The following is a 26,596-nucleotide window of genomic DNA, read 5'->3' on the forward strand; positions in this document are numbered from 1 at the left end:
AGGCTATTGGGCAGGGAGATTAGTGCTGGCACTGTCTGGGCTGGGTGGTGAGCTCAGACCAGGGCTCCGAAGCAGGAAAGAGTGTGGCTGGCTGAGGAGAGGGAGCATGGGAGGGAGTGTGACAGGTGGACTGAGGTACAGAGGCCATATTTCCCAAGGTCCCACAAGGCCTCACTGAGGTGACTGGTGGAAGGACACAGGAAATAGTCCCAATACAATCATTAAAACTCTCCAGTGCTCTCTTCAGGGACGTTTCCTACCCACTGCAAGGCCCACCCAAGTGGCAACAGGGAAACCCGGGCAATGTGCAACTCACCCCGCTCAGTTCCCCTCAGAGCGCAGGCTCCATGGCCCTGGGCACGGACAGCAGGAACCAGGATCTGGGCCAGAGTCCCAGCACGGGAATCTCCCTACCCAGTGCTGCCCACAGCCCCAGGTGCTACGCACAAGCAGCGCCCTGCCCTCCCGGCCCCTCAACACAGCCACACCCAGAACAGCGCATCCTGGCTGATCTTCACACAGCCCCACAGTAGGGTTACCAGATAGCGACTGTGATAAAACTGGACAAGGAGTGGGGGGTAATTGGCACCTATATAAGAAAAAGTCCCAAAAAACGGGACTGTCCCTTTAAAAATGGGACATCTGGTCACCCTACCCCACAGCCAGCTGAGCTCCACACAGCCCCCCCCTCCCCGGTGACACCTGCCCAGCTGAGCTCCACACAGCTCCGGTGACACCTGCCCAGCTGAGCTCCACACAGCCCCCCCCCCGGTGACACCTGCCCAGCTGAGCTCCACACAGCTCCGGTGACACCTGCCCAGCTGAGCTCCACACAGCCCCCCCCCCCCCGGTGACACCTGCCCAGCTGAGCTCCACACAGCCCCCCCACGGTGACACCTGCCCAGCTGAGCTCCACACAGCCCCCCCCCCCCCCGGTGACCCCTGCCCAGCTGAACACCACACAGCCCCCCCCCCCCCGGTGACACCTGCCCAGCTGAGCTCCACACAGCCCCCCCCCGGTGACACCTGCCCAGCTGAGCTCCACACAGCCCCCTCCCCCCCCGGTGACACCTGCCCAGCTGAGCTCCACACAGCCCCCCGGTGACACCTGCCCAGCCCCACAGCCGTCTGATCCACACATCGCCCTACAGGGAGGCCAGCTATGGGTAGGGTGACCAGATGAGAGGGAGAAAATATTGGGACACATGGGGGTCCGCCGGCGGAGGGGGGAAAAAAAAAAGGTGAGTGCTGCTGCGGGAGCAGCAAGAGGAAAAAAAAAGGCCGAGTGCTGCCAGTGGACCAGCATAAATAAATAAATAAATAAATAAATAAAAAAGGCGAGTGCTGCCGGTGGAACAAAATATCGGGACAAATTGTGTCCCGACCAAAGACCTAAATATCGGGACAGTCCCGATTTTATCGGGACGTCTGGTCACCCTAGCTATGGGGCTTGTCTATATGGGACACTCAGGCAAGTTGAGCGACATTGCCTGGTGCTGTGCAGTCAGGTCACAGTAACCCCGGAGGGGGGGCAGGGGGAAACACTTTCTGTCAGCAGTCGGCAGCCATAGTTTGCTACAGCATCCACAGAGGGTTAATGCGCAGCCACTGCGCCAGAAGCTAATTCGCCCTCACACTCCTGAGTGTCCCCTGCCGGGCTCTCACAGAGCCAGCATGCAGAACAGACCTGTGGCCAGGGCTGGCGCAGCACACACAGCACAGAGCAGGCCGTGGCACTGGCACAACACTGCAGGGATCCGCAGCTGCCAGAGCCACCAGGCCCCGCCAGCCTGAAATGGTCACTAGCTCCCTGCCTGGGATGCACTGAGCCCCCTGCTCACCCTCCTCGGGTCATGCTCCCTCCAATTGCCCTCAGCTCCTGTGATAAATGAAGGGGGTGGGGGAGAGCTTCCATTTATGGACACCCAGCCAGCCAGCTAGCTATAAAATCCCTGTTAGTAGCTGTTCTCTACTTGCTTTACCTGTAAAGGGTTTACAAAGTCCATAGGTAAAAGGAAGGGAGTGGGCACCTGACCAAAAGAGCCAATGGAAAGGCAAGAACTTTTTAAAATTGGGAAAAAACTTTCCCTTTGTCTGTCACTGTTCTCCGGAGAGAAGGGACAGAGCAGAGACAGGGCTAGAGCTATGCTGTAAAAACATGTGGGCCAGGTATGAAAATCACCAGATCATAACTAGAAACGACTCATTTGAAACCCCAGCTATGTAAGTAGATCAGAAAATATCTAGGAAGACACAATTAGGTTTATCTATTTTATTTCTTTATGGCTTGGAGCTTTTGTTTTGTTTGTAACCTTTAAGCTGCACCTCAAGAGAGCTATCTTGATGCTTAATCCTTGTAATTGTTTTTTTTTAAATCTAGCAAAAAGCCTAAATTCCAAATGTATTTTCTTTCTTTTTTGTTTTTAATAAAATGTACCTAAGAGGTTTGTGCACATGTTGTTTAATTAGCTGGTGGCAACAGCTGATTTCCTTTGTTTTCTTTCTCAGCTCTTCAGGGCACCCACAGGAAGGAATTCCCCAGTGCGCCTTCCTGCGCTCTCAAAGGGGTTTTGCACTTGGGTGGTGGCAGCATCTACCCATCCAAGATCAGAGAAGTTGTGACCTTGGGAGTTTAATACAAGCCTGGAGTGGCCAGTATTAATTTTTAGAATCCTTGCAGGCCCCCACCTTCTGCACTCGAAGGGCCAGAGTGGGGAATCAGCCTTGACAGCTCCCCCAACATAGTTCAATTCCACAGCCCCCTCTAGCTGCACTCGCCGCCTATGGCTTATCCTCTCTACAGCCCCCTCTGGCCACACTCAACCCACACAGCCCCCTCGAGCCGCGCTCACTCCCCACACCTCCCTCCAGCCACGCTCAACGTCACAGCTCAACCTGCCCCTCCCCCTCTGGCCTCGCTCCCCCCACAGCCCTCTCCAGCCACGTACACCCCACCCACACAGCTCATGCCCCCCACAGCCCCCTCCAGCAGCGCTCACTGGGCCCTGTGTTTTTGCAGCAGTGAAGCTGCAAGTGAAAATCACAACCACAGACCGAAGCTGCATTTTCTCTCTTTGCTGTTCTTTTCTCTCCCGCTTTGTGTGTGTTTCTCTTGTTCTGTCTTCTAGGAAGCAGGATCAGACTTTAACCACAGCAGCAATGACAGCTCCAGACCAGCTCAACTAACTTCTTCTCCGTCCCCAAAAGGACAGTTATTACCAGCTTTGATACCATCTAAGAGACTGCCAGACACGGAGGTTTCTTGCTAAAAACTCTCTCCAGTGAAAGGGAATAAGGGATGCTAAAATGAAAGCCTGATTTAATATTGAGAGAGACAAGGCGGGGGAGGTAATACCTTTTACTGGATCAACTTCTGTTGGTGAAAGAGACAAGCTTCCGGGGTACACAGAGCTCTTCTTCAGAAGTTGGTCCAATCAAAGATATTATCTTTACATTTCAAAAGCTTTAACTGTTTTTCCTTCTTTTTTGTCTCTTTAATAAAAGGATAAAAAGGATTTTTAATGGTGCTTTTGCCGTGGTACGAAGTAGGCTGAGGTCTCTTTATCCCCACACCCTGAACCTCCTTTGATGCTGTTTAATGCTGGGCAGTGGCTAGGTTAATACCTTTGCCTCATATATTCCAGCTAAATCAGTGGTTCCCAACCCACGGGCTGCTTGCGACCCAATCAGCACACAGCTGGGGCCTATGTGACATCCTCGGGGCCATACAGGTAGTGCGGATATATATATAGTGTGGCGCTGCGGCCCACTTAACACACAGAGAGCTGCGTATGTGGCCCACAATGGTAAATAGGTTGAGAACCACTGATTTAAATCAATACAACAGGTCCCCCAGGAGACCCTACCAAAACTCATGGGCTTTGTGTCCTATGCCCATCTGGAAGCCTGTGCCCCACGACACTCTGGGGAGCGCCCATTGCTCCAAGCCAGAGGATGAGTAGGAGGGAGGGGAGGGCAGGGCAGAGCCATGTGCGGTGGGATGGGTACGTCCAAGTGGGTGGGACATGCTCTGAGTCCCCCTCTGCACTGCAATGGCAGTGAGGGGTGGAGGTGCTGCTGCGCTGTGGGGGTAGGAGGGGTGCATTAGGGTTATCCCTGACCTGCCAGCTGGGTGCCTGGAGCCAGGATCTCAGCTCCAGGCACTTCCAGGAGCCCCTGCTGCCTGCTCCTCACTGGCAGCCAGAGCTGCTGAGAGTGTCCCAGTAGCTTATGGGCCTTGGGTTATGATATTCTTGGGAGGAGGGAGGTCCCGTGACCTGCTCCCAGCAAGATCATTTTTCCCTCTAGCCTTGCCACATGCAACTTTGCCCCTCCCATAGCGTTTCCCAATGCCCCCCCAAAGATCATTTCCCAGCCCGTCACTTTGACCGTGTCATCCCTGTCTTTACATCCCTCCACGGGCTGCCCCGGCTCTACTGCATGAAAAATAAGCTACCGGTCTTCACTTTCAACGCCCTGCACGACCTAACCCACCCACCTGTAGCTCTCACTCTCTAGCAAGATGATGCCAGGCTCCATCGCACCACTTGTTACATTTTCACACAAGCTGCTTGGCGCCCCTTTTTCTTTGGAGTTTGTGATGGAATTACACCCATGTGTTCACACCAATATAATGATCTTTGCACACGGTAGCATTTGAAAACTCAGCATTTCCTGGTCAGCGTCACCTCAATAAAATGTGTGTGGCAACATTGTATGTGACGTTCTAAGATTCCCATGTGTGATGTTCAAAACTCACGCAGCACCAGGCCTGTCTTGGCCCAAGGAGTGTGTGTTTGCCTTAATTTGCATTTAAACAGCCTCACCAAGCAGGAAGGGAAAACAAAGGAAGCTCAAAACAGGTGAAAAAGAAACAGCAGGGAACATCCTTCCACACCGACTCTGTCTCCTAGTGCCCCGCTGGAAATGTTTTTCAAGAGAGGGACTGAATCTATAAAAAGATGGGGGCAAGCACCCCAAGAGACCCTCCTGCTCCCTGCCCATTGCATTCTCTGCACCTGAGAAGACAAAAGGAAACAGCCGTTGGACTTGGAGGTTGGTGGTTCCTGACCTAAAGAGTTTGGTCAGTAACCTTGATGGAAGCATGTGGTGAGAGATTTTGCTTGAATTTAATATAGTTTGTTAAGTTAGGGCCTAGGAAGCATTTTATCTTTATTTTTCTTGTAACCATTTCTGACTTGTCCTCACTTAAAATCTCTCTCTTTGTAGTTAACAAACTTGTTTTACTGTTTTATCTAATCCAGTGTGTTTAAACTGAAGTGTCTGGGTAACTCTATTTAAAATAATAAACTGGTATATTATTCCCTTAAACAGATTTGAAATATGTGTATCGTCCAGCAATTACACATAGACACTCAGGGCGTGACTTGCACGCTGAAAGGCTGTTTGTGAGTGGCCCAGGTGGAAGCCACTTCAGCAAGGCATTTCAAGGCACCCCAGGGTGCAGGGCAGGAGTGACACACCCTCCCACTAGTCTGGCTGTCACAGAGTAGCTCCCCATAAACACCCCCTCCTGAAAACTCTCCTTTGTCATGATGCCTACAAAAAACTAGACAACAGTCAGGCCATGGTGTGCCGAGCTCAATACCCATCATGCTGACTAATACACTGTTTCCTTGTGCTCCCTCATTGATCTGTTGGTATTCAAAGTAAGATATAAGTGGGAAAAAGGGGGAAATGAAACCCATATCAATTAGAATTCAGCAACAGCAGAAAATTAATAACTGAAGCTAAGGGCATTAGGGAAAAATCCATGGCTGGCAGGGGTAAGGACAATAAGTTTTTAAACTATACTAGCAACAATGAAATCCTAGCACTGGTACGGGCCCATTGTTAGCTGGACATGGGAACATTCTTTATCATGAGACAGAAGAGGCAGAAGCATTCAAGAAATATTGCTGCTCTCTCTATTTGGAAAGAAGCAGAATGACCAAATACTTTCTAGTCCATTAGTAACCAAGGAGGATGCTATATAATATCTACGTAGTCCTGCCTTGAGTGCAGGGGACTGGATTAGAAGACCTCTTGAGGTCCCTTCCAGTTCTACGATTCTACTAGGGATAAACATTATTAAATTAGCACGTCTGGATCACTTGAACCCCAGAGTTCCAAAAGAGCTGACTGAAGGGATCTCTGGCCAGCTGATGTTCATTTTTAATAAATTTTGGAACACTGGGGAAATTCCAGAAAACTAGAAGAGTGCTAATGTTGTGCCAGTATTCAAAAGTGGCAAGCAGGATGAGCCAGGTTTCTACGGAATGGTTAATACTGCCAAATGAAAGTTATATATCAAAGAATGGGGGACAATATCCTAGAAAGCAGTGATTCTGGAAAGGATCCAGAACGTGAGCTCCAAGTGTGATGCTGTGGCAAAAAGGGCTAATGAGATCCTGGGATGTATAAACAGGGGAGCACTGAGCAGGAGTAGAGCTGTGATTTTTACCTCTGTACGCAGCATTAGTGAGACAGACACTGGAATACAGCATACAGTTCTGGTGCCCACATTTGAAAAAGGAGTTTGAAAAACTGGAGAGAGTACAGAAAAGAACCACAAAAGTAATGAAGGATGGAGAAAATGCTGTTCAAGGAGAGACTTAAAGATCCCAATCTTCTTATCAAAAAGAAGATTGAGAGGTGACTTGATTACGGTGTCTAAGTACCTTCCTGGGGAAAAAAGACTGGATACTAAAGGGCTCTAGAATCTAGCAAAGGCAGAACGAGAACCAATGGCTGGAAGCTACCAGACCAATTCAAATCAGAAATCAGGCACAGATTGCTAACAGGGAGGGTGATTAGCCACTGGAACAAACTAGCACAGGAATGTTGGCATCTGTCTCCTGAGGTCTCCAGATCTGGTCTGGGGCCTCTGGGACATGGTTTAGCCCAGCACAAGTTATGGGGTTCAATACAGGGGGAAATGTAATGGCTGGTGTTACATAGCAGGTCAGTCTAGCTATCGAATGGTCCCTTCTGGCCTTAAACGCTATGAATCCAGAAATCTGTCATCTCCTGTCTTAGTCTGTAACTGTGCGGGGTAGGGACCATTTTTTCCTATTTTCACAGCTTCTCAGGCTAGTGGGGACCATTAGATCGTCGAGTCTCACCTGCTGTATAACACACAGCAAGTTACCCCTGCACTGAGCCCAAGAACTATAGTTAGATCAAAACATTTCAGTTCTCAGGAGATTAAATGGTTGTGAGCCACAGGCAGAGAACAGGAGTCCTGAGGCGAAACAGTGTCTGAGGCCCCTGCAATGGTAGGGAATTGGTTAGGTGGGATATGCTCAGATGATGCTACGCCCTATGCTGCAGAGGAGGAAAAAACCCCTCCAAAGTCTCTGCCAATCTGACTTGGGGGAAAATTCCTTCCTGACCCCTAATCTGATCACCTTGAGCATGTGAGCAAGACCTGCTGCCCATGCATCTAAGAAAGAGGATTTTCTGTGCCACCTCAGAATGCTGGTCCACCCCATCCTGTGCCCCAGCTCCAGCCGTGGCCAATCTCTGGTGCTTCAGAGGAAAGTGAAATAAAATTCAGAATACATGGACCAATTGTGCATGCGGGAAAAATATTCCTTCCTGACCCCTGGCTGAAACCCAGAAGCATGAGACTGGGTTACAGCACATAGCACAGTGGGGTCTTGGCCCGTGACTGGCACTCACAGGCACTAGGGCAACACAAATCAGAATGATAACTTTTCCCTGCCAGCACCCTGCCACTTGTGGGGGGAACAGCAGCTGTTCTGCACCCACGGCCCCATGCAGCCCAGAGCCAGCTTTTTGCCTACATTTCTGACAGCCCCGCTGGGCATCTGTGAGAGACAGGAATGAGCTTACAGCCACCCCAGAGATTGGCCTCTTGGTGGACATTATTTCCTCACAGGATGATTCTCACTTGCCTCTCCTCCTGAGGGTTCATTATTGTTACCCAGCAGCACATCAGTGTTGCACAGGTGCCCTATTGCTCGCCCAGCCACGACAAGATTCCCCTTTGTACTCTCCTGACACACTGGTCTTGGAAGCCCCACCAGTGGCGCAGAGCCACAGCGAGTGGGACTGCTCACAGGATCAGCCTCCTCCACCACCACTCGGAGCGGGGTTTCGGAAGCCTGCTCCATCAGTGCCGTCCTCCAGCACAGCACGGCAGATTCCCCACACACCCCTGCAGGAACTAACCCCCACTTCTTGTCTTTCTGCTCGGGCATTGGACAAACACTGCCCAGCGTGACCAGGGTTCACTTTGCACCAGCCCGACTAATTCATGGCAGGGCCCTGCAGTCACGCTCAAGCTGCTCTAATCCATCTCCACTGCCATGCCCTCTGGGTACCTACCCCATAGTTCCCAGAACAGTGCATTCTGGGGGATTCGGACAGGGCCCCAGCAGGCCAAGGAAACAGCTTGGTTTGATCAGTGTCAATGCAGGCTGCCTGTCTCAGACCAGAGCACTGGGGCCCTGCTGAGAACAGGCCTGGGCCCAGGGCACTGGGCACATCCAGGGGGGTTTGGAGCACGCCTTGCTGCAGCAGCAGGTGCTCCCAGCATGCTGGGTTATGAGCACTACAGCCAGTGTTGGGCGCTGCCCGGCTTGCAGAGTCCCAGGTAGTGGGACTGTGAGGCTCAGCCCCAGCCCTGATCCTTCCATTGCAGCAGGGCACCCCACCTGGGGAGGATGGCTCTGGCACCTTTCTGTACCAGACCTTACTTTGGTCTCTCCCTCCTTCCTGGCACAGGCTCAGCAGCGCCAGGCACAACGGGGTTGCCCCTCATTGTCTGGGGGCATCAGAATTACCTAGTCAGGCCTGTGCGCCCTGAACACGGGCCCCAGTGCCAGGGGCCCTCCCCCAGCATGTACACACCCAGCTGTCACAATGACCCTGCCCCTCCCCCGGGCGCTGTGTCTCCCCACCCACATACCATCTCCTTTCTGGGTCTCATGTTCACCCCGATGCCACTCAGGTCCGGGACTGCACTGTGCTCCCAGCATTATGGGCATCGTGCATCTGGCTTCCTGGGGGTTGTGGTCTGTGCCAGGCTGCATGGGGCTACTCTCTGTGCTGCAGTGTGTGCCCGTGCCAGGCACTGCCCCCCTCCCCCCGCAGCGTGTGGTCGCTGCCGAGCAGTAACTCAGTCTCCATATCCATCTCTTGCTGGCACCATTAAGGATGTCCTGCGAATGGGTGTGTGTGGTGGTGGTGGTGGGGGGGACCCACGCAGCTGCCCATCTGGGGCAGGGCCCATGCGCTGCACCGGCTGGAGCTTCCCAGCCACCCCCCGTTGTGGGAGCGCGTGGCCTTGGGCACCGTTGAGGGCGACCCACCGTTGGAGTCTTCATGGCTGTGCTGGGGCTGGCGGGGGTGCGCAGGGGCGTGGGCCTCGCTGGCGGGGGGGCTTGCGCCGCTGTCGAGCTGTCCCACGGGGGGAGGCCACGGCAAGTCTTTGATCACTTTGATCTCAACTGGACAGAGGCAGCAGAGAGAGAGAGAGAAAAAGAGAGAGAGAGCGCGAGCATGAGCTGGCTGGAGCTGTCCTGGCACCCAGGGTTCGGAGGAGGTGGGCAGGAGGTGGTGTGGGGAGAGCGGAGGGTTGGGGGACACAGCCACATGGCCATTCTGAGTCCCCACGTGCCCTGCCCCACACTTGGCTTCCAGCTCCTCTCTGCAGGCTGGCACTCCCAGGCTGGTCAAGGCTGCAAACCAGGGCTTGCCCTAGACGCCAGTGTGCAGGGCAGTGCCCAGATGGGGCAGGGTGGAGGCACAAGGGGAATCACGGGAGATACCTGGATCTTCCTGCCGCGCCAAGGGGCCGGGGCCTGTGCAGTTGCTAGCGAAGCGCTACACACACCTGAGAGTCCTCAGCAAACTGCCCTGCTGCACCCACAGCCTGGCAGCAGCTGCCCCATTACGGACCAGGGCAGGGGAAGAGCCAGGGACAGAGCGTCGGTGTCCCAGCACACCACACCTCCGGCTCTCGCAGCACTGTGGCCCCTGGGCGGGAGCGTCTGGCCACCCACACTCAGTGTCCCCAGCTGAGCCCCCCCATCCACCCGGGCTCTCGCCAGAGAGCAGGGGACACCCAAACCCTAAATCCCATTCTGGACAGACCCAGCACCCCCTGCGCTGCACCCACCCTTCCCAATCACCTCATCCTCCATGGCAGCCTTGTGGCCTCTCCTGGAGCTCAGCACAGACAAGCCCACCCCTCCTCCCACCTGGCTGGCGCCCATCCACATTCCTACCGTGCTCCCCCTGCTAGGGCCCTGCCCCCTCCACAGCTCAGCAGCTCCCAATGCAGCCAGCCCCTGGAGCACTCCTGTCTGCCCCTCCTGCCTGCAGCCCAGGCTGGCCACTGGCCCCTAGCTCCATGCTGGGGAGGTGGTGGTGGGGCATCTGACTCCCTGGGCTCCCTCCCCTTGGCCTGTCCCACCCAATTCCATCTCAGCACCTCTTGAATCCTCTCTCAGAGCATGCCATGCCCCCCCCTCTCAATCTCCCGGCTGGCCTCCCCTCTTCCCAGGTTCTTCCTACCCCAGTGCTCCCAGATGGCCAAGGGGGATTTTGCTGTGGTGCTCATGGCTGGGGCATGGCTGCTGTGGGTCAGCAGAGTGGGCAGCAGGATTGGCTGCACCCTAGCCCCGAATGGTGCCCTCTCTCCAGGGAAAGTGCAGTGGCCCAGGAAACATGGCCATGCCCATGGGATGGCTCAGGGTTAGTGCCGAGCCCTCAGCTCCTTGTGGGTGCAGAGCCTGGTGCTAAGGGAGTGAGCACAGAGCAAGCATTATCACACACACCGAGCTCAGCAGAGCGAGCAGAGCCCTGGGGGATGTGCCACAGCAGCTCCTGCATAGCACGGGACCAATCCTCTCCTGCCACCCCAGGCTGCTGTTACAATGTGCCATGCCAGCCCCACATCGCTCCTCCAGATAATCAGGGACAGCAGCAAGCCAGCCCATGCCCAGGATGCCAGCCCTTGCACAGCCTGGGCATAGGGGAAACTGCCCCAACTCTTTTACTGACATCTCTGCAGGGGGCTTTCCTTGGGGGGCACTGCTCCAGAACCCTGGGGCATGGATGTACAGGCAAGTGGGGCACAGCTCCCTCCTGCCCTGGGCCGATAGGACAGCAGGGAGCGGTGGAGGGCAGTCGTCCAGCCCCTTGGCTGCAAGTGGCATGAGACACAGGGGGCATGGAGGCCCCACCCAGCTCCACTGCCATGGCCGGCTGGTAGGGAGGGAGAGGTGCCATGTCCCCCACCCCAACGCAGTGCACAGGGAGAGGTGCTTGCAAAGCCAGACAGGAAGTGCCTGATTTGGGGTGTTTGATTGGGCAGGACAGGCACTAGGTTATATCCTCAGTAGGGCATGCAGCGAAGCACCTGCTCTGCCCATGCTGTGGGGAGTGAGACGGGTGCAGGCCCAGTGCCAAGGGGAGGGTGTCGCCCCACTTCCTCACCAAGGCCTGGACAAAGAGTGAGTGTCCACCAGGGAGACGGGCTGTGAGGACCCAGAGAGAGAAGGGGATGCAAACCCAGGGAAGCTGGGGAGTTTCCAGCGAAGCCGAGTGCAGGAATCAGTGTGGCTGGTGCTGAGCCCCAACCCTGGCTCATGCCCAATGCTACTGGCACCCCGTGCCAGAGAGAGGTGCCCAGGCAGCCTTGGTCCCCATCACTCACTCACATGCCCTGGCACAGCTGAGCTATTGCAATTAAACTGCAGCTAAGATAAGAGCCGGGCAATTAGCGAGCACTGCTGGGGGAGCTGGGCGCTAATGCGCTGCATGGATTTCCCCATTAGCCAGCCCAAACGCAATCAATCCCCAGCAGGGAGATAACTGTGTGTGTGTGTGGGGGGGGGGGGGGGGGGTTGGGACTCCCAAACCGAAGGCCCAGAGACAGCCCAGGGCAGGGAAGCCCAGGACGGGGAGCTGTGGATGTCCTGCCCTTGGGGCAGTAGCAAGCACTATGCAGGGAAGAAGGGAACAATAACATGGCAGCCAGCAGGGCCCTAGGGATCTGCCACCCGCCCCCAGCACCACAGGGGGCCACGAGCAGCCAGACGGAACATGCAGGAGTTGGTTCCCAGGGGGGCCCAGAGCAGACGGGCAGCTTCACCGCGGAGACTGCCAAAAAGTTTCCTTGCCCGGTCCCAAGTCCAGGATTCCCATGCGAGTGGCATGGGTGCCCATGCCCCACCGCTGGAGGGCTCAGAGCCTACCAGGAAGCCTGGACACTGAGTCAGGCAGCAGAAGGCAATGAGTGTGCATGTGAGCCCAGGAGCAAGGCAGGGCAGGCTGGAACTGCCCCATGCCACACAGATGGGGGGGGGCACGGGGAGCCCCTAGGGATGGGCCAGTGGGGTTCTGGCAGGGTGAGGCCCTTCCGCCTGACCCAGCAAGGCTGCCCCTCTCCCACCCAGGGCAGCTAAGTCCCATGCCAGGGCCCTGCCCCCCTCACCTGCAAAGGCCTTGGAGATGCGCTCCTTCTTCCACTCCCAGGGCTGGTCGTACTCCTCGGGTGGGCGCTCATCGTCCTGGGGCAGCCGCGACTCCCGGGGCCGGGCACAGGATGGGCGCTCGCTCTCTGGGGGTAGCCCATTGGGCACTGGCTCATAGGGTGTGTCGTACAGGGGCAGCGGCTGGCCAGGGGCCTCGAGGGAGCCCTTCAGGCGGATCTCTGGCAGGAGGGAGAAGGGAGAACACCATGAGCTCCTTTCCAAGCCCTGCCTATGTCACTGAAAGGCTGAGCGCCCCGCCCCGCATGGCATAGGGCTCCACCACCGGCTGCAGTCACAGCTTGCCAAGCCCCCTCCACGCTGGGCCAGGGCTGACACCTGCACTGCCAGGGCTGGGGCTGGAGACAGAGACCCAGACGGCATGAGAGGTACTCTGGGGCGTTGGAGACGTTTCGCTAAACAAGACTGAGTCTCAGAATCTGCCAGCACATAAGGGAGTTACCTGTGACCTGCACAGGTGCCCTGAACGTCCCTGTGACCCGCATCCCAGCCCCTGATCCTAAGGTTCCCATGCTCCAACCCCGCTTCCCATAATCCCCAGCCTGCAAGGCAAAGAACCCTGCACACACCTTCCAGAACCGTAGAGAGGAACGACTGGCCCTGGAAGAAGATTCAGAGGTTTTCCCCCCATAGATTCTAAGGCCAGAAGGGACCATTGTGATCATCTAGTCTGACCTCCTGTATAGCACAGGCCAGAGATCTGCCCCATCATAGTTCCTAGGGCAGATCTTGTAGAAGAACATCCAATCTTGATTGAAAAATTGACAATGATGGAGAATCTACCACGACCCTCGGTAAGTTGTTCCAATGGTTAATGACTCTCACTGATAAAAATTTACACCTTATTTTCAATCTGAATTTGTCTAGCTTCAACTTCCAGCCACTGGATGGTGTTAGACCTTTCTCTGCTAGATTGAAGAGCCCACTATTAAATATTTGTTCCCCATGTAGGTACTTATAGACTGTGATCGAGTCACCCCTTAACCATCCCTTGGCTAAACTAATCAGATTGAGCTCCTTCCATCTATCACAACAAGGCAGGTTTCTAATCCTGTAATCATTCTCCCGGCTCTTCTCTAACCCCTCTACAACTTATCAACATCCTCCTTGAATTGTGGGCACAAGAACTGGACACAGGATCCCAGCAGTGGTCACACCAGTGCCAAACACAGAGGCAAAATAACCTCTGCTCCTACCTGAGATTTCCATTTCTGCATTCAAGGATGACATTAGTCCTTTTGGCCACAGCATCACACTGGGAGCTCATGTTCAGCTGATTATCCACCACACCCTCCAGATCTTTTTCAGAGTCACTGCTTCTCAATATAGAGCCCCCATCACAAAAATACAACACACATTCTTTGCTTCCAGATATATCCATTTACATTTAGCCATATCAAAAGCATATTGTTTGCTAGCGCCCAATTTACCAAGCAACCCAGATTGCTCTGTATCAGTTACCTGGTCCTCTATTATTTAGCACTCCCCTAACGTGTGTGTCATCTGCAAACTTGACCCATGATGATTTTATGTTTTCTTCCAGGTTATTGATAACGATGATAAATAGTGTAAGGTCAAGGACCAATCCCCTACTAGAAACACACCCAACTGATGACGATTCCCCGATTACAGTTACATTTTCAGACCTATCAGTTGGCCAGCTTTTAATTAATTCAATGTGTGCCATGTTATTTTATAGCTTTCTAATCCAAAGGTCGTGTGGTGTCAAGTCAAACGCCTTACGGCAGTCTAAGCATGTTCACGTCAACACTGGCACCTTCATCAACCAAACCAATGATCTTATCAAAAGAAGATATCAAGTTAGTGTGACAGGGATCTATTTCCCATAAACCCATGTTATATTACCCAGCGAGCAGTCCCCTGGGGATGCCCAGCCCTCACCAGTGTCAGTGAATCGACACCTGGCTCTGCAGGCGGAAGCATGGGATAGCCCTGGTGTCACTCTGTGCAGAATGACACATTTGTGTCAGACCGTGCTGCCCGTCTGTGGTGCTGTGAACAGGGCCAGGGGCATAACTCAAGCTTCAGCATCTCCCCATGGTGCAGGGCAAATGCTGGCTACCAGGGGTCTGAAATACACTTGTGGCCCTTGCCCCTTGGCTCTAGTGCGCTCTCTGAGGTCAGAGGTGGCACGTTCACCCACTATGGAGCATGGGCAGCCACAGGGCAGGCAGGCATAGCCGTGGCAAGCAAAGTGCACCTCTGCTTTCCCTTACCCTGTGCCAGGCCCAGGAGCGTCTGCAGGTTAAAACAGGGAGGCAATTCTAAACCTGTCATCAATGCTGCAAGGGCCCAGACTCCAGAGCAAAGGTCCCCGTGTAGATGCCCCAGGGCATCTGGGGCACAGTGACCCAGGGGCAAACAGTGCCAATTGGGCCCCGAGCCCAGGCTGCTCAGCACAGCGCCAAGAGGCAGAGCTCTGCCAGGGAGGAGGAGAGGGGCCTATGTCCCTAGTGCACTTGCAGTTGCCAGAGTGAGTTCACTCCAGTGGGACCAGCAGTGTGTCTGGGCTGTAGGAAACAGGCTGGGTAGGGGCAGCAGGCGAGAAAAGGCCTGTGCATACAGGTGAGAGGGACCAAATGAATACAGAGCAGCTGTCTCCATCACCAGCCAGCCAGCGCCCTGAATGCAGCTCCCTCCCACCGTTCGCCACCCGAGCACTACAGGCAAAGGCAACAGTCGAGTTTGCCCATGTCACCAGGCAGCACTGACTGACCATGTTAGCCAAAGCATCCCCAATAAAAATAGCTGACAAAGTTGCCCTGATTTATTAAGTTAGTAGTAATTTGTCTTATGAATTAAAGTAGTAAATGAGATGGATATGTTTCAAAATCATGATGCTCTGTTACAGGGCTGCTTGTTAGCAAATTATTCAACAGTCTCTGTGCTGTTTCCTCTAATTGCTTAGTGGACGGATGTATAGTTGTTCTTTGTACGAGTGAGGTATGCAAGGGTGTGAGTTAATAAGAGAGGCCAGCTGAGCTGATGAGCCTAATCGCAAGAAGAAGGGAGTGAGAAAATAAGACGCCAGTCACGGCGTATTGCCTTATCTCCTTTTTAAAAAGATTTGTGTGCTTCTTATAAGCATAACAACCAGGGCTGCCCATGGAATGGGGGTCTCCCTCATTGCAGCACAATCCTGGTACATAGCAGTGCAGTGTATCAGTCCATGGGGGGCCCTGTGACGAAGTGGGAATGTTCTTACTGTTTTCTCTGAATACTATGTGTGCCTCAGTTTCCCCTATGTATTACTCAAGTATCTGTTATGGGATAAGGGTGTGTGATCGTTGCAGAGACCCCAAGAGGGCAGGTGTGATTGCTGACTGGCTGCCTGGGCACAGAGAATGGCCAACACTATGTATCCTGGCAACTGATGGCTGGGCCCCCTCCTCTGCAAGAAGCCAGCCAAAGGTGTTGGAGAACAAAAAGACCAGGTGACCTGGTTGCCCTGGAAAGAGACAAAGGATGGGGGCAGGGCAGCTGGGCATGACTGAGGCTGGACTGGTGGAAACTGATCAGTCTCCTGGTTTGGGACTTGGGGGGGAGGGGAGCCCAGGGCTCTGCCCCCCAGGGGCGACTCCAGGCCCCAGCACGCCAAGCGCGTGCTTGGGGTGGCATGCCGCGGGGGGCGCTCTGCCGGTCGCCGGGAGGGCGGCAGGTGGCTCTGGTGGACCTCCCGCAGGCGTGCCTGTGGAGGGTCCGCTGGTCCTGCGGCTCCGGTGGACCTCCCACAGGCGTGCCTGCGGGAGGTCCACCAAAGCCGCAGGACCAGTGGACCGCGGAACCAGTGGACCCTCCGCAGGCACGCCTGCGGGAGGTCCACCGGAGGCGCCTGCCACCCTCCTGGCGACCGGCAGAGCCCTCCCCCGCAGCATGCCACCGTGCTTGGGGCGGCGAAATGTCTAGAGCCGCCCCTGCTGCCCCCCCCACAAGATGGACTTTACTGAATGTTTCTGATTTTTGTGCTAACAAGATCTGTTCTACGCTGTGTCCCGTTGACTAATAAACCTTCTGTTTTACAACACTGGCTGAGAGTCATTGCTGACTGTGACATTGGGGTGTGTGTAGGGTGACCGGGTGTCTGGTTTTTGACTGGAACACCCGGTTGAAAAGGGACCCTGGCGGCGCTGGTCAGCACCTCCACCTGGGCTGTTAAGAGTCCGGTTGGTGGTGCTGTGGCGCTAAGGCAGGCTAGTTCCTTCCTCTGGCTTTGTCTCCGCGCTGCAACCCGGAAGCGGCCAGCAGGTCCGGCTCATAGGTGGGGGAGCCGCAAGGCTGTCCCCGCCCTGAGCACTGGCTCTGCACTCCCACTGGCCAGTTCCCGGAGCAGGGAAGGCAGCAAAGCAGTGAACAATCCCAGCAAATGGCAAAGAGGGCAGAAGACCAGAGGAAAGGGATCATGGGGCCAGACAGGCACGAGCAACAGATGGACGGGGGACCAAGGTGGAGGGCAGGGGCGAACAGAGATGTGCCAGAAAGGACACTGGACGTGACCCAGACAAACCCGTTTGCTGGAGGACACGGGGCTCTCTGATCTGGCCCCAGCCCCCAAAACAAGCCAGGTGCTAAAAAGCACAGCGGGTACCAGTCACTCCCACAACCACACGGGGCAGACAGTGTCCCCCATCCAACGCCGCAAGGACAATTACAACCCAAACACCCCCACGTTGTGGCATGTTGCTGTTCTGAAGGCTGCACGCTCCCAGCCATTGGCTGAACAGAGCTGGCTGGGAAGGCAGGAGAGAGCAAATTCTCTTCCTCCTTTTTGCCAGAGCATTGGTCATGCCAATGGCGCAGGAGGTTCTCTACACAGCATCGGGCCTTGTTTGGATCTGACCCAGTGAAATAGTTGACTACGCTGCTCTTCCAGCCTGCGGCCACATGGATCCCACTCGAGAGGTGCCCGCTCCGCCTGAACCTCAAGGGCAATCTGCACAAACGAGACCACTCGAGAAACCCTAGTCGCTGCCTGTATTGGCAAGCGGTCCCATTTACTGAAAAACTAGGGCCAATGCTTTGGAAACAGAGAACGTGAACAGATGGCGCTTCCCTGGAGGAACATATGCCGGAGCGCTTGCCAAGAAGAGAATTCCCCATCCAGGTCCCATCCTTGCACCCCCTCTGCATCTCGCCGGTGCTAGCACAAAACAATTTCCCCTCCCAGGAGCAGTTCAAATGTTCCCAAGCTGCGCGGGGCTAGGAAGCCACCTGACTGCAGTGCAGCGAGGAGGGCTGGAATACACTCTGGCATGCAGGCCCAGCATGCTACTGTCCATAAGGGGTCACACACTCACTGGCCTCTCCTGAACCCTGCTTTCAAACTATAAGCTTCCCTGACCCTAGTTCCCGGGGGTCTGGCGGCCCGTCTTCTGGCTGTTCAGAAGGAGCAGGAGGGTCCATCCACCTCCAACCCCAGCCAGCAGCGGCCTGTGTCTGTGGAACTCAGGGTCAAACTACCATCATTCCTCCTGCTGCACCTCATCCTTCAGTCTCTACTGAGCACCTGTCCCTCGCCAGTCCGAAGGGGATGCTGCCACTGCCAGTGGGGCAGCATTGGGTGGGACACACCCAGCGCCAGTCACACAAGGCAGAGCTCTCAGAGGTCTCCAGCTGTTACGAGACACCTCCACCTTCCTTTCAGGCTTTCCAACACCTCTCCCTCACCAGCAATTCTGCAGCTCTACAGGTCCCTTCACGGCGCCTTCTCCTGGCCACATAAGAGGCCCTAACCTGGGAAGCGACCACAGCTGGAACCACAACATCATTAACGTCCATGGGAATGTCCATTGCCCTTTTACATGGCATGAAGTGGGTGAGTTTCTGAGATCCTGGCATCAGGGGCCAAATGCATGTTAATGACCCTGCCCAGGCGACCAGCCTTGCCTGGCAGGACATGGACCAACATCCCTTTCTGTAGATGAACTCCAAAGCTTGGAGGGGGAGCAAATAACAGGCATCTGGGTCCCAGCAATGGCCCCGTGTGACACTTGTCAGGGTTACCTCAGATCTGAGGTGAACTGCTACCATCTGTTCACAGCAGGAAGGAACTGTCTGTGCCCTCCCCCCTCCAAGGAAACTCTCCCCAGCCATTGGCTGCAGGCAACACAGGCACTTCACTCCAAGCCCCTCTTTCTCTCTGCAATGTATACCCCCGCTCTGTTACACTCGCATGGCCAGTCCCCCTTCTTCTGGGCGCCCGCAAGGTACACCGACCCGCTGCCTCTGCAGAAGCGGCGCACCCCACTTCACCAGCTTCAGCTCAGTTCAACATCTCCTCAGCACGAGGCACTCAGACATCTCTCTGGTGACGTTTGTTTAAGAGAGCTCGAAGTGCAGATTCAAAATAAAGGTGAGGAAAAGATCTGGACAAATCAGGTTCCAAGTAAAAGAAAAACATATGACGCAAACTAGCACCTCCTCTTATTAACAAGTTCCTTTCCTGTCTGCTCCGGGATTTCTCACCCCAACAGGTTCTGAACAGCTCTTGTCTGCGAGGAGGCTGGGAGGCAGCGCTCCTGAGATGGCTCTTGCTGGCAGAGTCACCTCAGTGGATAACGCCTTGTGCTCTTTGTCTCCTCTTACACAGTGACAGACTGTTGTCCTTCGAGCCGGGGTCGACGGGGAAGATATTCTACCTTACGTAGCTCTAAAATTGTTGCAGCTTTCGGCAGAGACCCCACCCAGCCCCTTCAGTGACACACTGAAAACATGGCTAGATCCAGGGGTAATATACCCACCCGGGCAGGTCTGTGTCACTCCCCTACACATGTTGGGAACCCCAAGAGCTCGCAGCTGCCACCCTCCTGTGCATTGCTTGGGCAGCAGCCCACTCTCCCTGCCAGCAGCCCCGATACCTGTTTTACCAACATCAAAGCAGTTGGCTACTGACCGGGAACAATTGGGAGCTGGGGCTTCGCCATGGTAACAGCCATGCACATCCCCTCAGAGGAGGACCCTTGTGTTGATACCTGGAGCTGCAGCTCTGGGGCGGGGGTGGGCAGCACAGCACAGCCGTACAGGGCAGTGGCCTTCTGCAGCCCCTGCTGCTCATCCCGGCTCTGCCCCATGAGCCCCCCCACCCGCCCCTGCTGCTCATCCCGGCTCTGCCCCATGAGCCCCCCCCACCCGCCCCTGTTGCTCATCCCGGCTCTGCCCCATGAGCCCCCCCAACCCGCCCCTGCTGCTCATCCCGGCTCTGCCCCATGAGCCCCCCCAACCCGCCCCTGCTGCTCATCCCGGCTCTGCCCCATGAGCCCCCCCACCCGCCCCTGCTGCTCATCCCGGCTCTGCCCCATGAGCCCCCCCCACCCGCCCCTGCTGCTCATCCCGGCTCTGCCCCATGAGCCCCCCCCACCCGCCCCTGCTGCTCATCCCGGCTCTGCCCCATGAGCCCCCCCCACCCGCCCCTGCTGCTCATCCCGGCTCTGCCCCATGAGCCCCCCCACCCGCCCCTGCTGCTCATCCCGGCTCTGCCCCATGAACCCCCCCCACCCGCCCCTGCTGCTCCTCCCGGCTCTGCCCCATGAGCCCCCCCCCCCCGCCCCTGCTGCTCATCCCGGCTCTGCCCCATGAGCCCCCCCACCCGCCCCTGTTGCTCATCCAGGCTCTGCCCCATGAGCCCCCCCACCCCGCCCCTGCTGCGCATCCCAGCTCTGCCCAATGACCACCCCCACCCGCCCCTGCTGCTCATCCCGGCTCTGCCCCATGAGCCCCCCCACCCGCCCCTGCTTCTCATCCCGGCTCTGCCCCATGAGCCCCCCCCACCCGCCCCTGCTGCTCATCCCGGCTCTGCCCCATGAGCCCCCCCACCCGCCCCTGCTGCTCATCCCCGCTCTGCTCCCTGAGCCCCCCCACCCGCCCCTGCTTCTCATCCCGGCTCTGCCCCATGAGCCCCCCCAACCCGCCCCTGTTGCTCATCCAGGCTCTGCCCCATGAGCCCCCCCCAACCCGCCCCTGCTGCTCATACCTGCTCTGCCCCATGAGCCTGCCATGCCCATACTTGCTTGTCGCCCAGGCCAAGAAACATTGCTCCACCAACTGCAGCTGGTCTAGGAATACATCAAGGAGCATCTGCCTAGGTGCATGTGTCTCCCCTGGGGGTGGCTGCCGGGGTGGCACCATCATGGTGATCGGCAATCCCACCCAACGGCACCCAGCTGCAGGATTGGCAGGGGTCAGTATCCCAGCGCCCAGCAGAGACTCCTGTGTGCTGCTTTCAGCTGTTTGAACATGGCCTGAGCTCCTGGGAACCAGATGAGTGATGGGATGCAACAGGAGGAACAATGGGAGTTTGTCTCAGAGTCTCACACAGCGCCGGCAGGCACCCCCCAACGTGTGAAAACCACCCAGAACACACAGAGCCTGGAAGCAGCCCTTTGCGCCCCCCACCTGAGTGCCCTGTGCCCGTACCAAACCAGCACCGCACTGCATGGACACAGCAGTCCCCATGCGGAGTGGCTGAGCAGGGCATGCCTGGCAGCACGGGCTCTGCCCATCGGGCTAGCTATAGCCGTGGTAGGAAAGCCGTGCGCCAGACCAGGGCAGCTCCCCCTGCAGCGAGGGCCAAAGTCTATGCAATGCCAAGGTCCCTTCTCCCCTGCAGCCCAGCACAGGCCCTTGTCCCAGGCTGCATGAAGAGAGGTCAGCAGGGACAGCCTGGAGCCGGCGAAGCTCAGCAGCACTGCTCCCGTGGTACAAAACACTGCCCTTACCAGCCATCATCTTCTGGGCCTCGTAGGGCTCCATGTACCCATCGTTTTCTGCCACCTTCTCCTGCCCCGGCTGGCCACTGGCTGCTTGCTTGGCATCGAAGGGATCCGCATAGTCCTCGAGGACAATCACCTGCCAGCAGGGAGAAGACGAGAAGGGTTAGAGACCTGGACCCCGCAACAGCCTGCCCCCCTCTGCCTAGCATGGACACTCCCCAAGGAGTGAGTAAACTCCTCAGGCTGGGTAAACTCTTTACGCCCGCACAGGTCACAGAGAGAGCAGCGGGCCCCAATAAATATGCTCATGGGCCATTGGCCAGCGGGCTGCTGAAATGTCCAAGTCAGTTCCTGGCAGCTGGGAAGCTGCCCTCTCCTGCTCCATTGCAGCTGCCTGGCATTTCTCTGTTGAAGGTCGCAACCTGCCCCTGCCTCTCAGGCCCACAGGGTCTCCCACCCGCTATGGGAACCAAGCAGGGTGGGGCAGTGAGTGCAGTGTAGAATGAGAGATGCCGCCAGCAGTGGTTCATACCAGCCCTGCTGACGGTACACGGGATCAGGCAGCTAGCCACCGGGGAGGGTCCCTGGGGAGGGGAAGGGACAGGGACAGGGTCTAGCCTCTAAATGATCAGTGTCCAGCAGAGCTCCCCAATCCCTACAGTATCTCAGTGCCCATGGGGGGATGGGGGCAGCGGAAAAGCCTTGGAACATCCTGTCCCCTGCACATTAATGTGTTTGTCTCTCTCTATCCCTGCAAATCCAAGGAACTTCTACCCAAGGGCTTGGGTCACTCCCACTGGCTCTGCTGCCCCAGTGCTAGTGATGTGGGGAGCTCTGCTGGAGAGAGGCCCTGGCTCACACCACTAGTCACGATCCTGGCCCCAGGGAAGTCACTGGCCACATGCCCAGGATGTCCCTAAGCCCGGCTTGGAGCAGACTAAACCTCTGTCCAGCATGGAGTGAGCTGGTGAATGAAAGGGAGTAGGGGGCCTGAGCAGGTCTGCATGGCCTGGAGAACGGCCAGCAAAGTGCTCAGCGCACCAGGGAGCTAACAGGTAATGGATCAGGAACCACCGAGAGCACAGGCACAATCGTGGGCAGAATACGCCTATCACCCACTGATCTGGCCAGGAGCCAGGCTGGCTCCATGAACCAAGCGGCAGGGCAGATCAGGACACCTTGCAGCCAGACTGCATTTCCAGATGCCAGCCAGGGGCCCCAGCCGTGGGAACCACCCAGCCTTTGTCCTCCAGCAATCGGGCTTGGAGACCAAACAGATGAAAACACTTTTATTAATCAGATGCTCACTGATAACACAACTGTCAATCACACAGTACCAGCACTGGGCTTTCCCGAGCACACTCACTACAGCGCTTACCTGCCTGGGGGTGTGCAAGGCTGGGTTACTGACTGACCTACCATGGGGGGCTGCAGCACCAGGAGCTGGGCAAGTTATCATGTGCAAGTCTGGAAAGATACATGTGCACGCACACCTTGCTGCTGCCCCACAACAGACACAACGCACAGTCCTCCTGCACACACTGGGGGGCAGGCAGCCCCACATCAAAAGTACTGCAAACACCAGTTAGGAGAGGTGGCAGGTCAACAATGCTCTCGCTGGGTATTTTCTAGGGCTCCCTCCAGACCAGCTCTGAATATCCCAGCATCTGCACCACTTTGGGACAAGTAGGTATGAATTGGCCTCATGACAAAGGCAGCAGAGTCAGTGAATGTGTTTTTATTTGTGTCCCTGGGCAGCAAGAAGGTGGGAGATGTGGGAGCTCCCAGCCCCGGCGTTCTGGATAACACAGACCAGAGAGCCCACAAGGGGAGGGTATTCGGAAAGACAGTCCGAGAGTTTTATCTGCAACAGAAGAGATGGCAGGACACCCAGGAACCAAATTACAGGGACAGAGCCAAAGAACCAGCCAGACAGAGCCTTGCCAAAGGGCACTCCTAGCAGCACCTGAAGGGCAAGAACAGGTAAGAGATAGGGGAATTACAAGGGGGTTAACTGGGACTAATGGGATGGATTTGAAGCTGGGAACCTGTAGGCTAATTAGGAAGGGGTGCTCTGTGCTAGGAGGCTGCAGACAAACTGCACTAGGCAAGAAATGGAAGCCCCATGGCTTGGGATCCTTAAACTCAGACAAGCCAGTGTGCTGTGGGGCCGGATTCTGCCCTGGGCTCTGGCCAGCTCAGGCATCGCCTGCTACTTGGAGCAGGCCCCACTGCACTAGCCCCTCAGGCAGCTGCCACTTGTCACCTGCTCAACAAAACCAACAGCTGCCAAGCCCAGGCAGAGCTCAGCGTGTGGGGGCCACAAGCCTCGCTCCTAGACGCAGAGGCGGGGAAGACGCTATCTTAGTGTGAGGAAGGGGACAGGAGCCTGAGCCCCAGCATTATTCCTGGCAGGGGCTGAAAGCCCTGGCCGTCCCCTCCGCTCTCCTAAGGGTGAGGCTCTTGCAGAGCTCCACTGAACACTACACCTGAAGGGAGGGCTGCTGCACAGCACAGACAGAGGAATCCCTGCCTCGGCACACGAAGCCTGGGTTGGGGCAGGGGAATCCCAGGCTGAACGAGGGGCTGCAGACATGCCATTCTGCTCCAGGCCCCCCTCTCCTTCTCACAGGCTGGCAGAACCCAGCACACACAAGACAGGATCCCCACCTGCTAAGGTCTGTCTGCAAACTGCTGCACGGAGCAACAGGCCCACTGGGAACTCCCACGCCACAGAGGCCTGTGCCAAGAGACAGAACTGGGGGGGCCTATGGGGTGGAGGGCAGGGCCCAGGCCCAGGCCCTGTGCCCAAAGACCACAGGGGCAGGCACAGTCAAGAAGCGAGTTGGAGCAGCCCTGGATGGGAAGGCGCATTCATCCCCTTAGCCCCTGCACCAGGCTCAGCACCTGCACATGGGGCCTGAGCAGCAGCCAGACCCCCTTGGGCTATAGCCGCAGCGGGTACAGCTGAGTCTAGAGCAGAATCCGATATCTGTGGCACATCCAGACTGGCACTGATAATGGTGTTAGGCAACTCAGCTACACCCCTCCACCAAACTCTAGCCTAGCCAGACTGAAGCCAAGCCCTGACAATGAACTGGGCTGGGCTGTGGAATTGCCACCACCACCCAGGAAAGGGTGGAAGCCCCCAACCATGTCCCCAGCACAGGAGACCTGCAGTGACACACTGTAAGGCCCACGGCCTGCCCAGGACCCAGGGATGGTGCGTGAGGTGGGAGCTGATGGGTCTATTCCAACACTGGTTCTTCAGTCCGCATCTGCCCTGGCTCCCAGCCAGTGCCCCCAGACATGGCGTGCAATCTCCCCTCCTCAGACACCTGATGGGATCTCCCATCGTCCCAGGCAGAGGCTGACTACAGGGGTCACACCAGTCCACGCACGATGCTGCACTGGCTTGCTCCAGGAGGCACATGGCTGCTTTGGGAGACACCCTGGATCTGCCCATAGGACCAGGATTCACGATGGCTCAGGCAAGGCCATGCCCCTCTGGAGGGGTCTAACATGGGATCCTCAGATGTGGGCTGAGCACAGGCCAGGGCTCTGTGCTTGAAGTCCGGTTTCCTGCAGAGCCTTCCTTCAGTCAGAAGCCCACACTCAGCACTGTCAGAACCCTGCCCCCTCCCTTTTGTCCCATGACCGGATGCCTCTGAAGAGCTTAACAAAAAGTGACCAGTCCCAGGGCCAAAAGGCCACACACTCCTGAGCCCAGATGGCCCCAACATCAGTCTGAAACCCCGCTCTGTCTCAAACCTGCCTCATCTTCCCACACCATGAATATGACTCGTCCTCCCTCTTAGGATGATCGAATCCCATTGTCTCCCACCTTGGGGACTGTGCCGCCATCTTCCCAGACTCCTCCATTGTCCCCTGCGAGCTGTGCAGAGTGCAGGGTAGTATCTGACCTGCCTTGCCACCTCCACTGGCCCTCCGAACATGATGCACTTCATTTCCACTTCTCATCTTCATCTCCAGGTGCAGCATGCACTGGCCTCCTACGGTATCACCACTGCACAGTCACCCCAGCCCCACAGCACTCACTGGATCTCCTACGGTATCACCACTGCACAGTCACCCCAGCCCCGCAGCACTCACTGGATCTCCTGTGGTATCGGCTCTGCGCTGTCATCCCAGACCTGCAGTGCTCACTGGATCTCCTGCGGCATCAGCACTAAGCAGTCACCCCTGCCCCCTGTGCAAATATATTTCCACTTCATATTTGTTCAAGCATTTCCACTTCAGATAGTTCTCTCCCTAGGGACCAATGCTGCATTCAGAGGATGCATGTGGATGAGGCCCCTGGGTGCCGCAGCGCCATCCCATGGTCACTTGCTGTGTGACACAGGCCTGGGCTAGTCACAGAGTCACGTGCATTCATTATAATCTGTTTAAAACAAGCCCTTTTCCTCTTTCCTGTCCTGCAAACCGAGTAACAATAGCCAGAGCCTAGGAACACAGCAGGAAAGTGACCAGGGCCCTGCAGATGGGAATACCTCCCATGCTGTCCATTCTAAGCCCTGGAGCTCCTACCCTACCCACGAAGGGCCCCCAGCTCACCATGGGATTCACCGGTCGCAGAGCGCACGGGACATTCGCATTAGTGCAGGAAATGCATTTTCTGGCAGTGCAGGAATGTGTACATGCACACGTGTTCTGTCAGTGATGTGGCAAAACACAACAAAAAGAAGACTGATTATTATTATTATAAACAATATCTTACATTTCTCTAGTGTTTTCCCTGCCAGACGATCCTAAAGCCCTTTACAGAGAACAGTCAGGAATCATTCTACTCACAGCCATCATTGCTGCAATGCAGCCATGCCTGGGGAGGAGCACAGCCGCTCTTTAGCAGCACACAACACCTCTGAATAATCAGCCACATGTACATCAAAATGGAAGCTTGCGGCTCAGCTGCATGGCCACAAGTGGTCGGATGGAGCTGCAGCAGCAACAGGCTCTGGATCTAGAGCATCTGTGACTCGCTCTGTCCCTATCCAGAGAAGCAAAGATTGGCAGGAACAGCCCCCATTGTTCGGTGGTGGACGGAGGCGGCGATTTCACTTCAGAACTCTTGGGTGAATACCATCTGGTCCTGGTGACTTATCACTGTTTAATCTATCAATTTGTTCCAAAACCTCCTCTAAGGACACCTCAGCCTGGGGCTGTGTCACAGGGCAGGACTCACCCCTGCGGCGCCTCCTGCTGGTCGTCCAGGGAATTAGTGTTTGCAGGCTGGTGTCCCGCTTGCTGCTGGGCCCGAGTCCCTCCTGGACCCCAGTGCCCCTTTCAGGCTGGGGTGCTGCCCCCTGGCAGTACCCTCACAGA

At 56.2% G+C, this 26,596-nt stretch overlaps 1 protein-coding gene across 4 annotated transcripts in view; it reads right to left on the minus strand.

Moving 5' to 3' along the window:
• The window catches only part of SHF (Src homology 2 domain containing F), a 63,149-nt gene that overhangs the window by 11,775 nt on the left and 24,778 nt on the right, over positions 1-26,596 (minus strand). For all 4 annotated transcript variants that reach the window (XM_044981160.1, XM_044981161.1, XM_044981162.1 and 1 more), the window contains exons 2-4: positions 21,260-21,389; positions 12,470-12,688; positions 9,339-9,476 (exon numbers count right to left, since the gene is read on the minus strand). In XM_044981160.1, the coding sequence (XP_044837095.1) occupies positions 9,339-9,476; positions 12,470-12,688; positions 21,260-21,389 (487 nt within the window). The remainder of the gene's footprint in view (positions 1-9,338; positions 9,477-12,469; positions 12,689-21,259; positions 21,390-26,596) is intronic.

This window comes from Mauremys mutica, chromosome 11 (genome assembly GCF_020497125.1).
Source record: "Mauremys mutica isolate MM-2020 ecotype Southern chromosome 11, ASM2049712v1, whole genome shotgun sequence".
Lineage (NCBI taxonomy): Eukaryota > Metazoa > Chordata > Testudines > Geoemydidae > Mauremys > Mauremys mutica.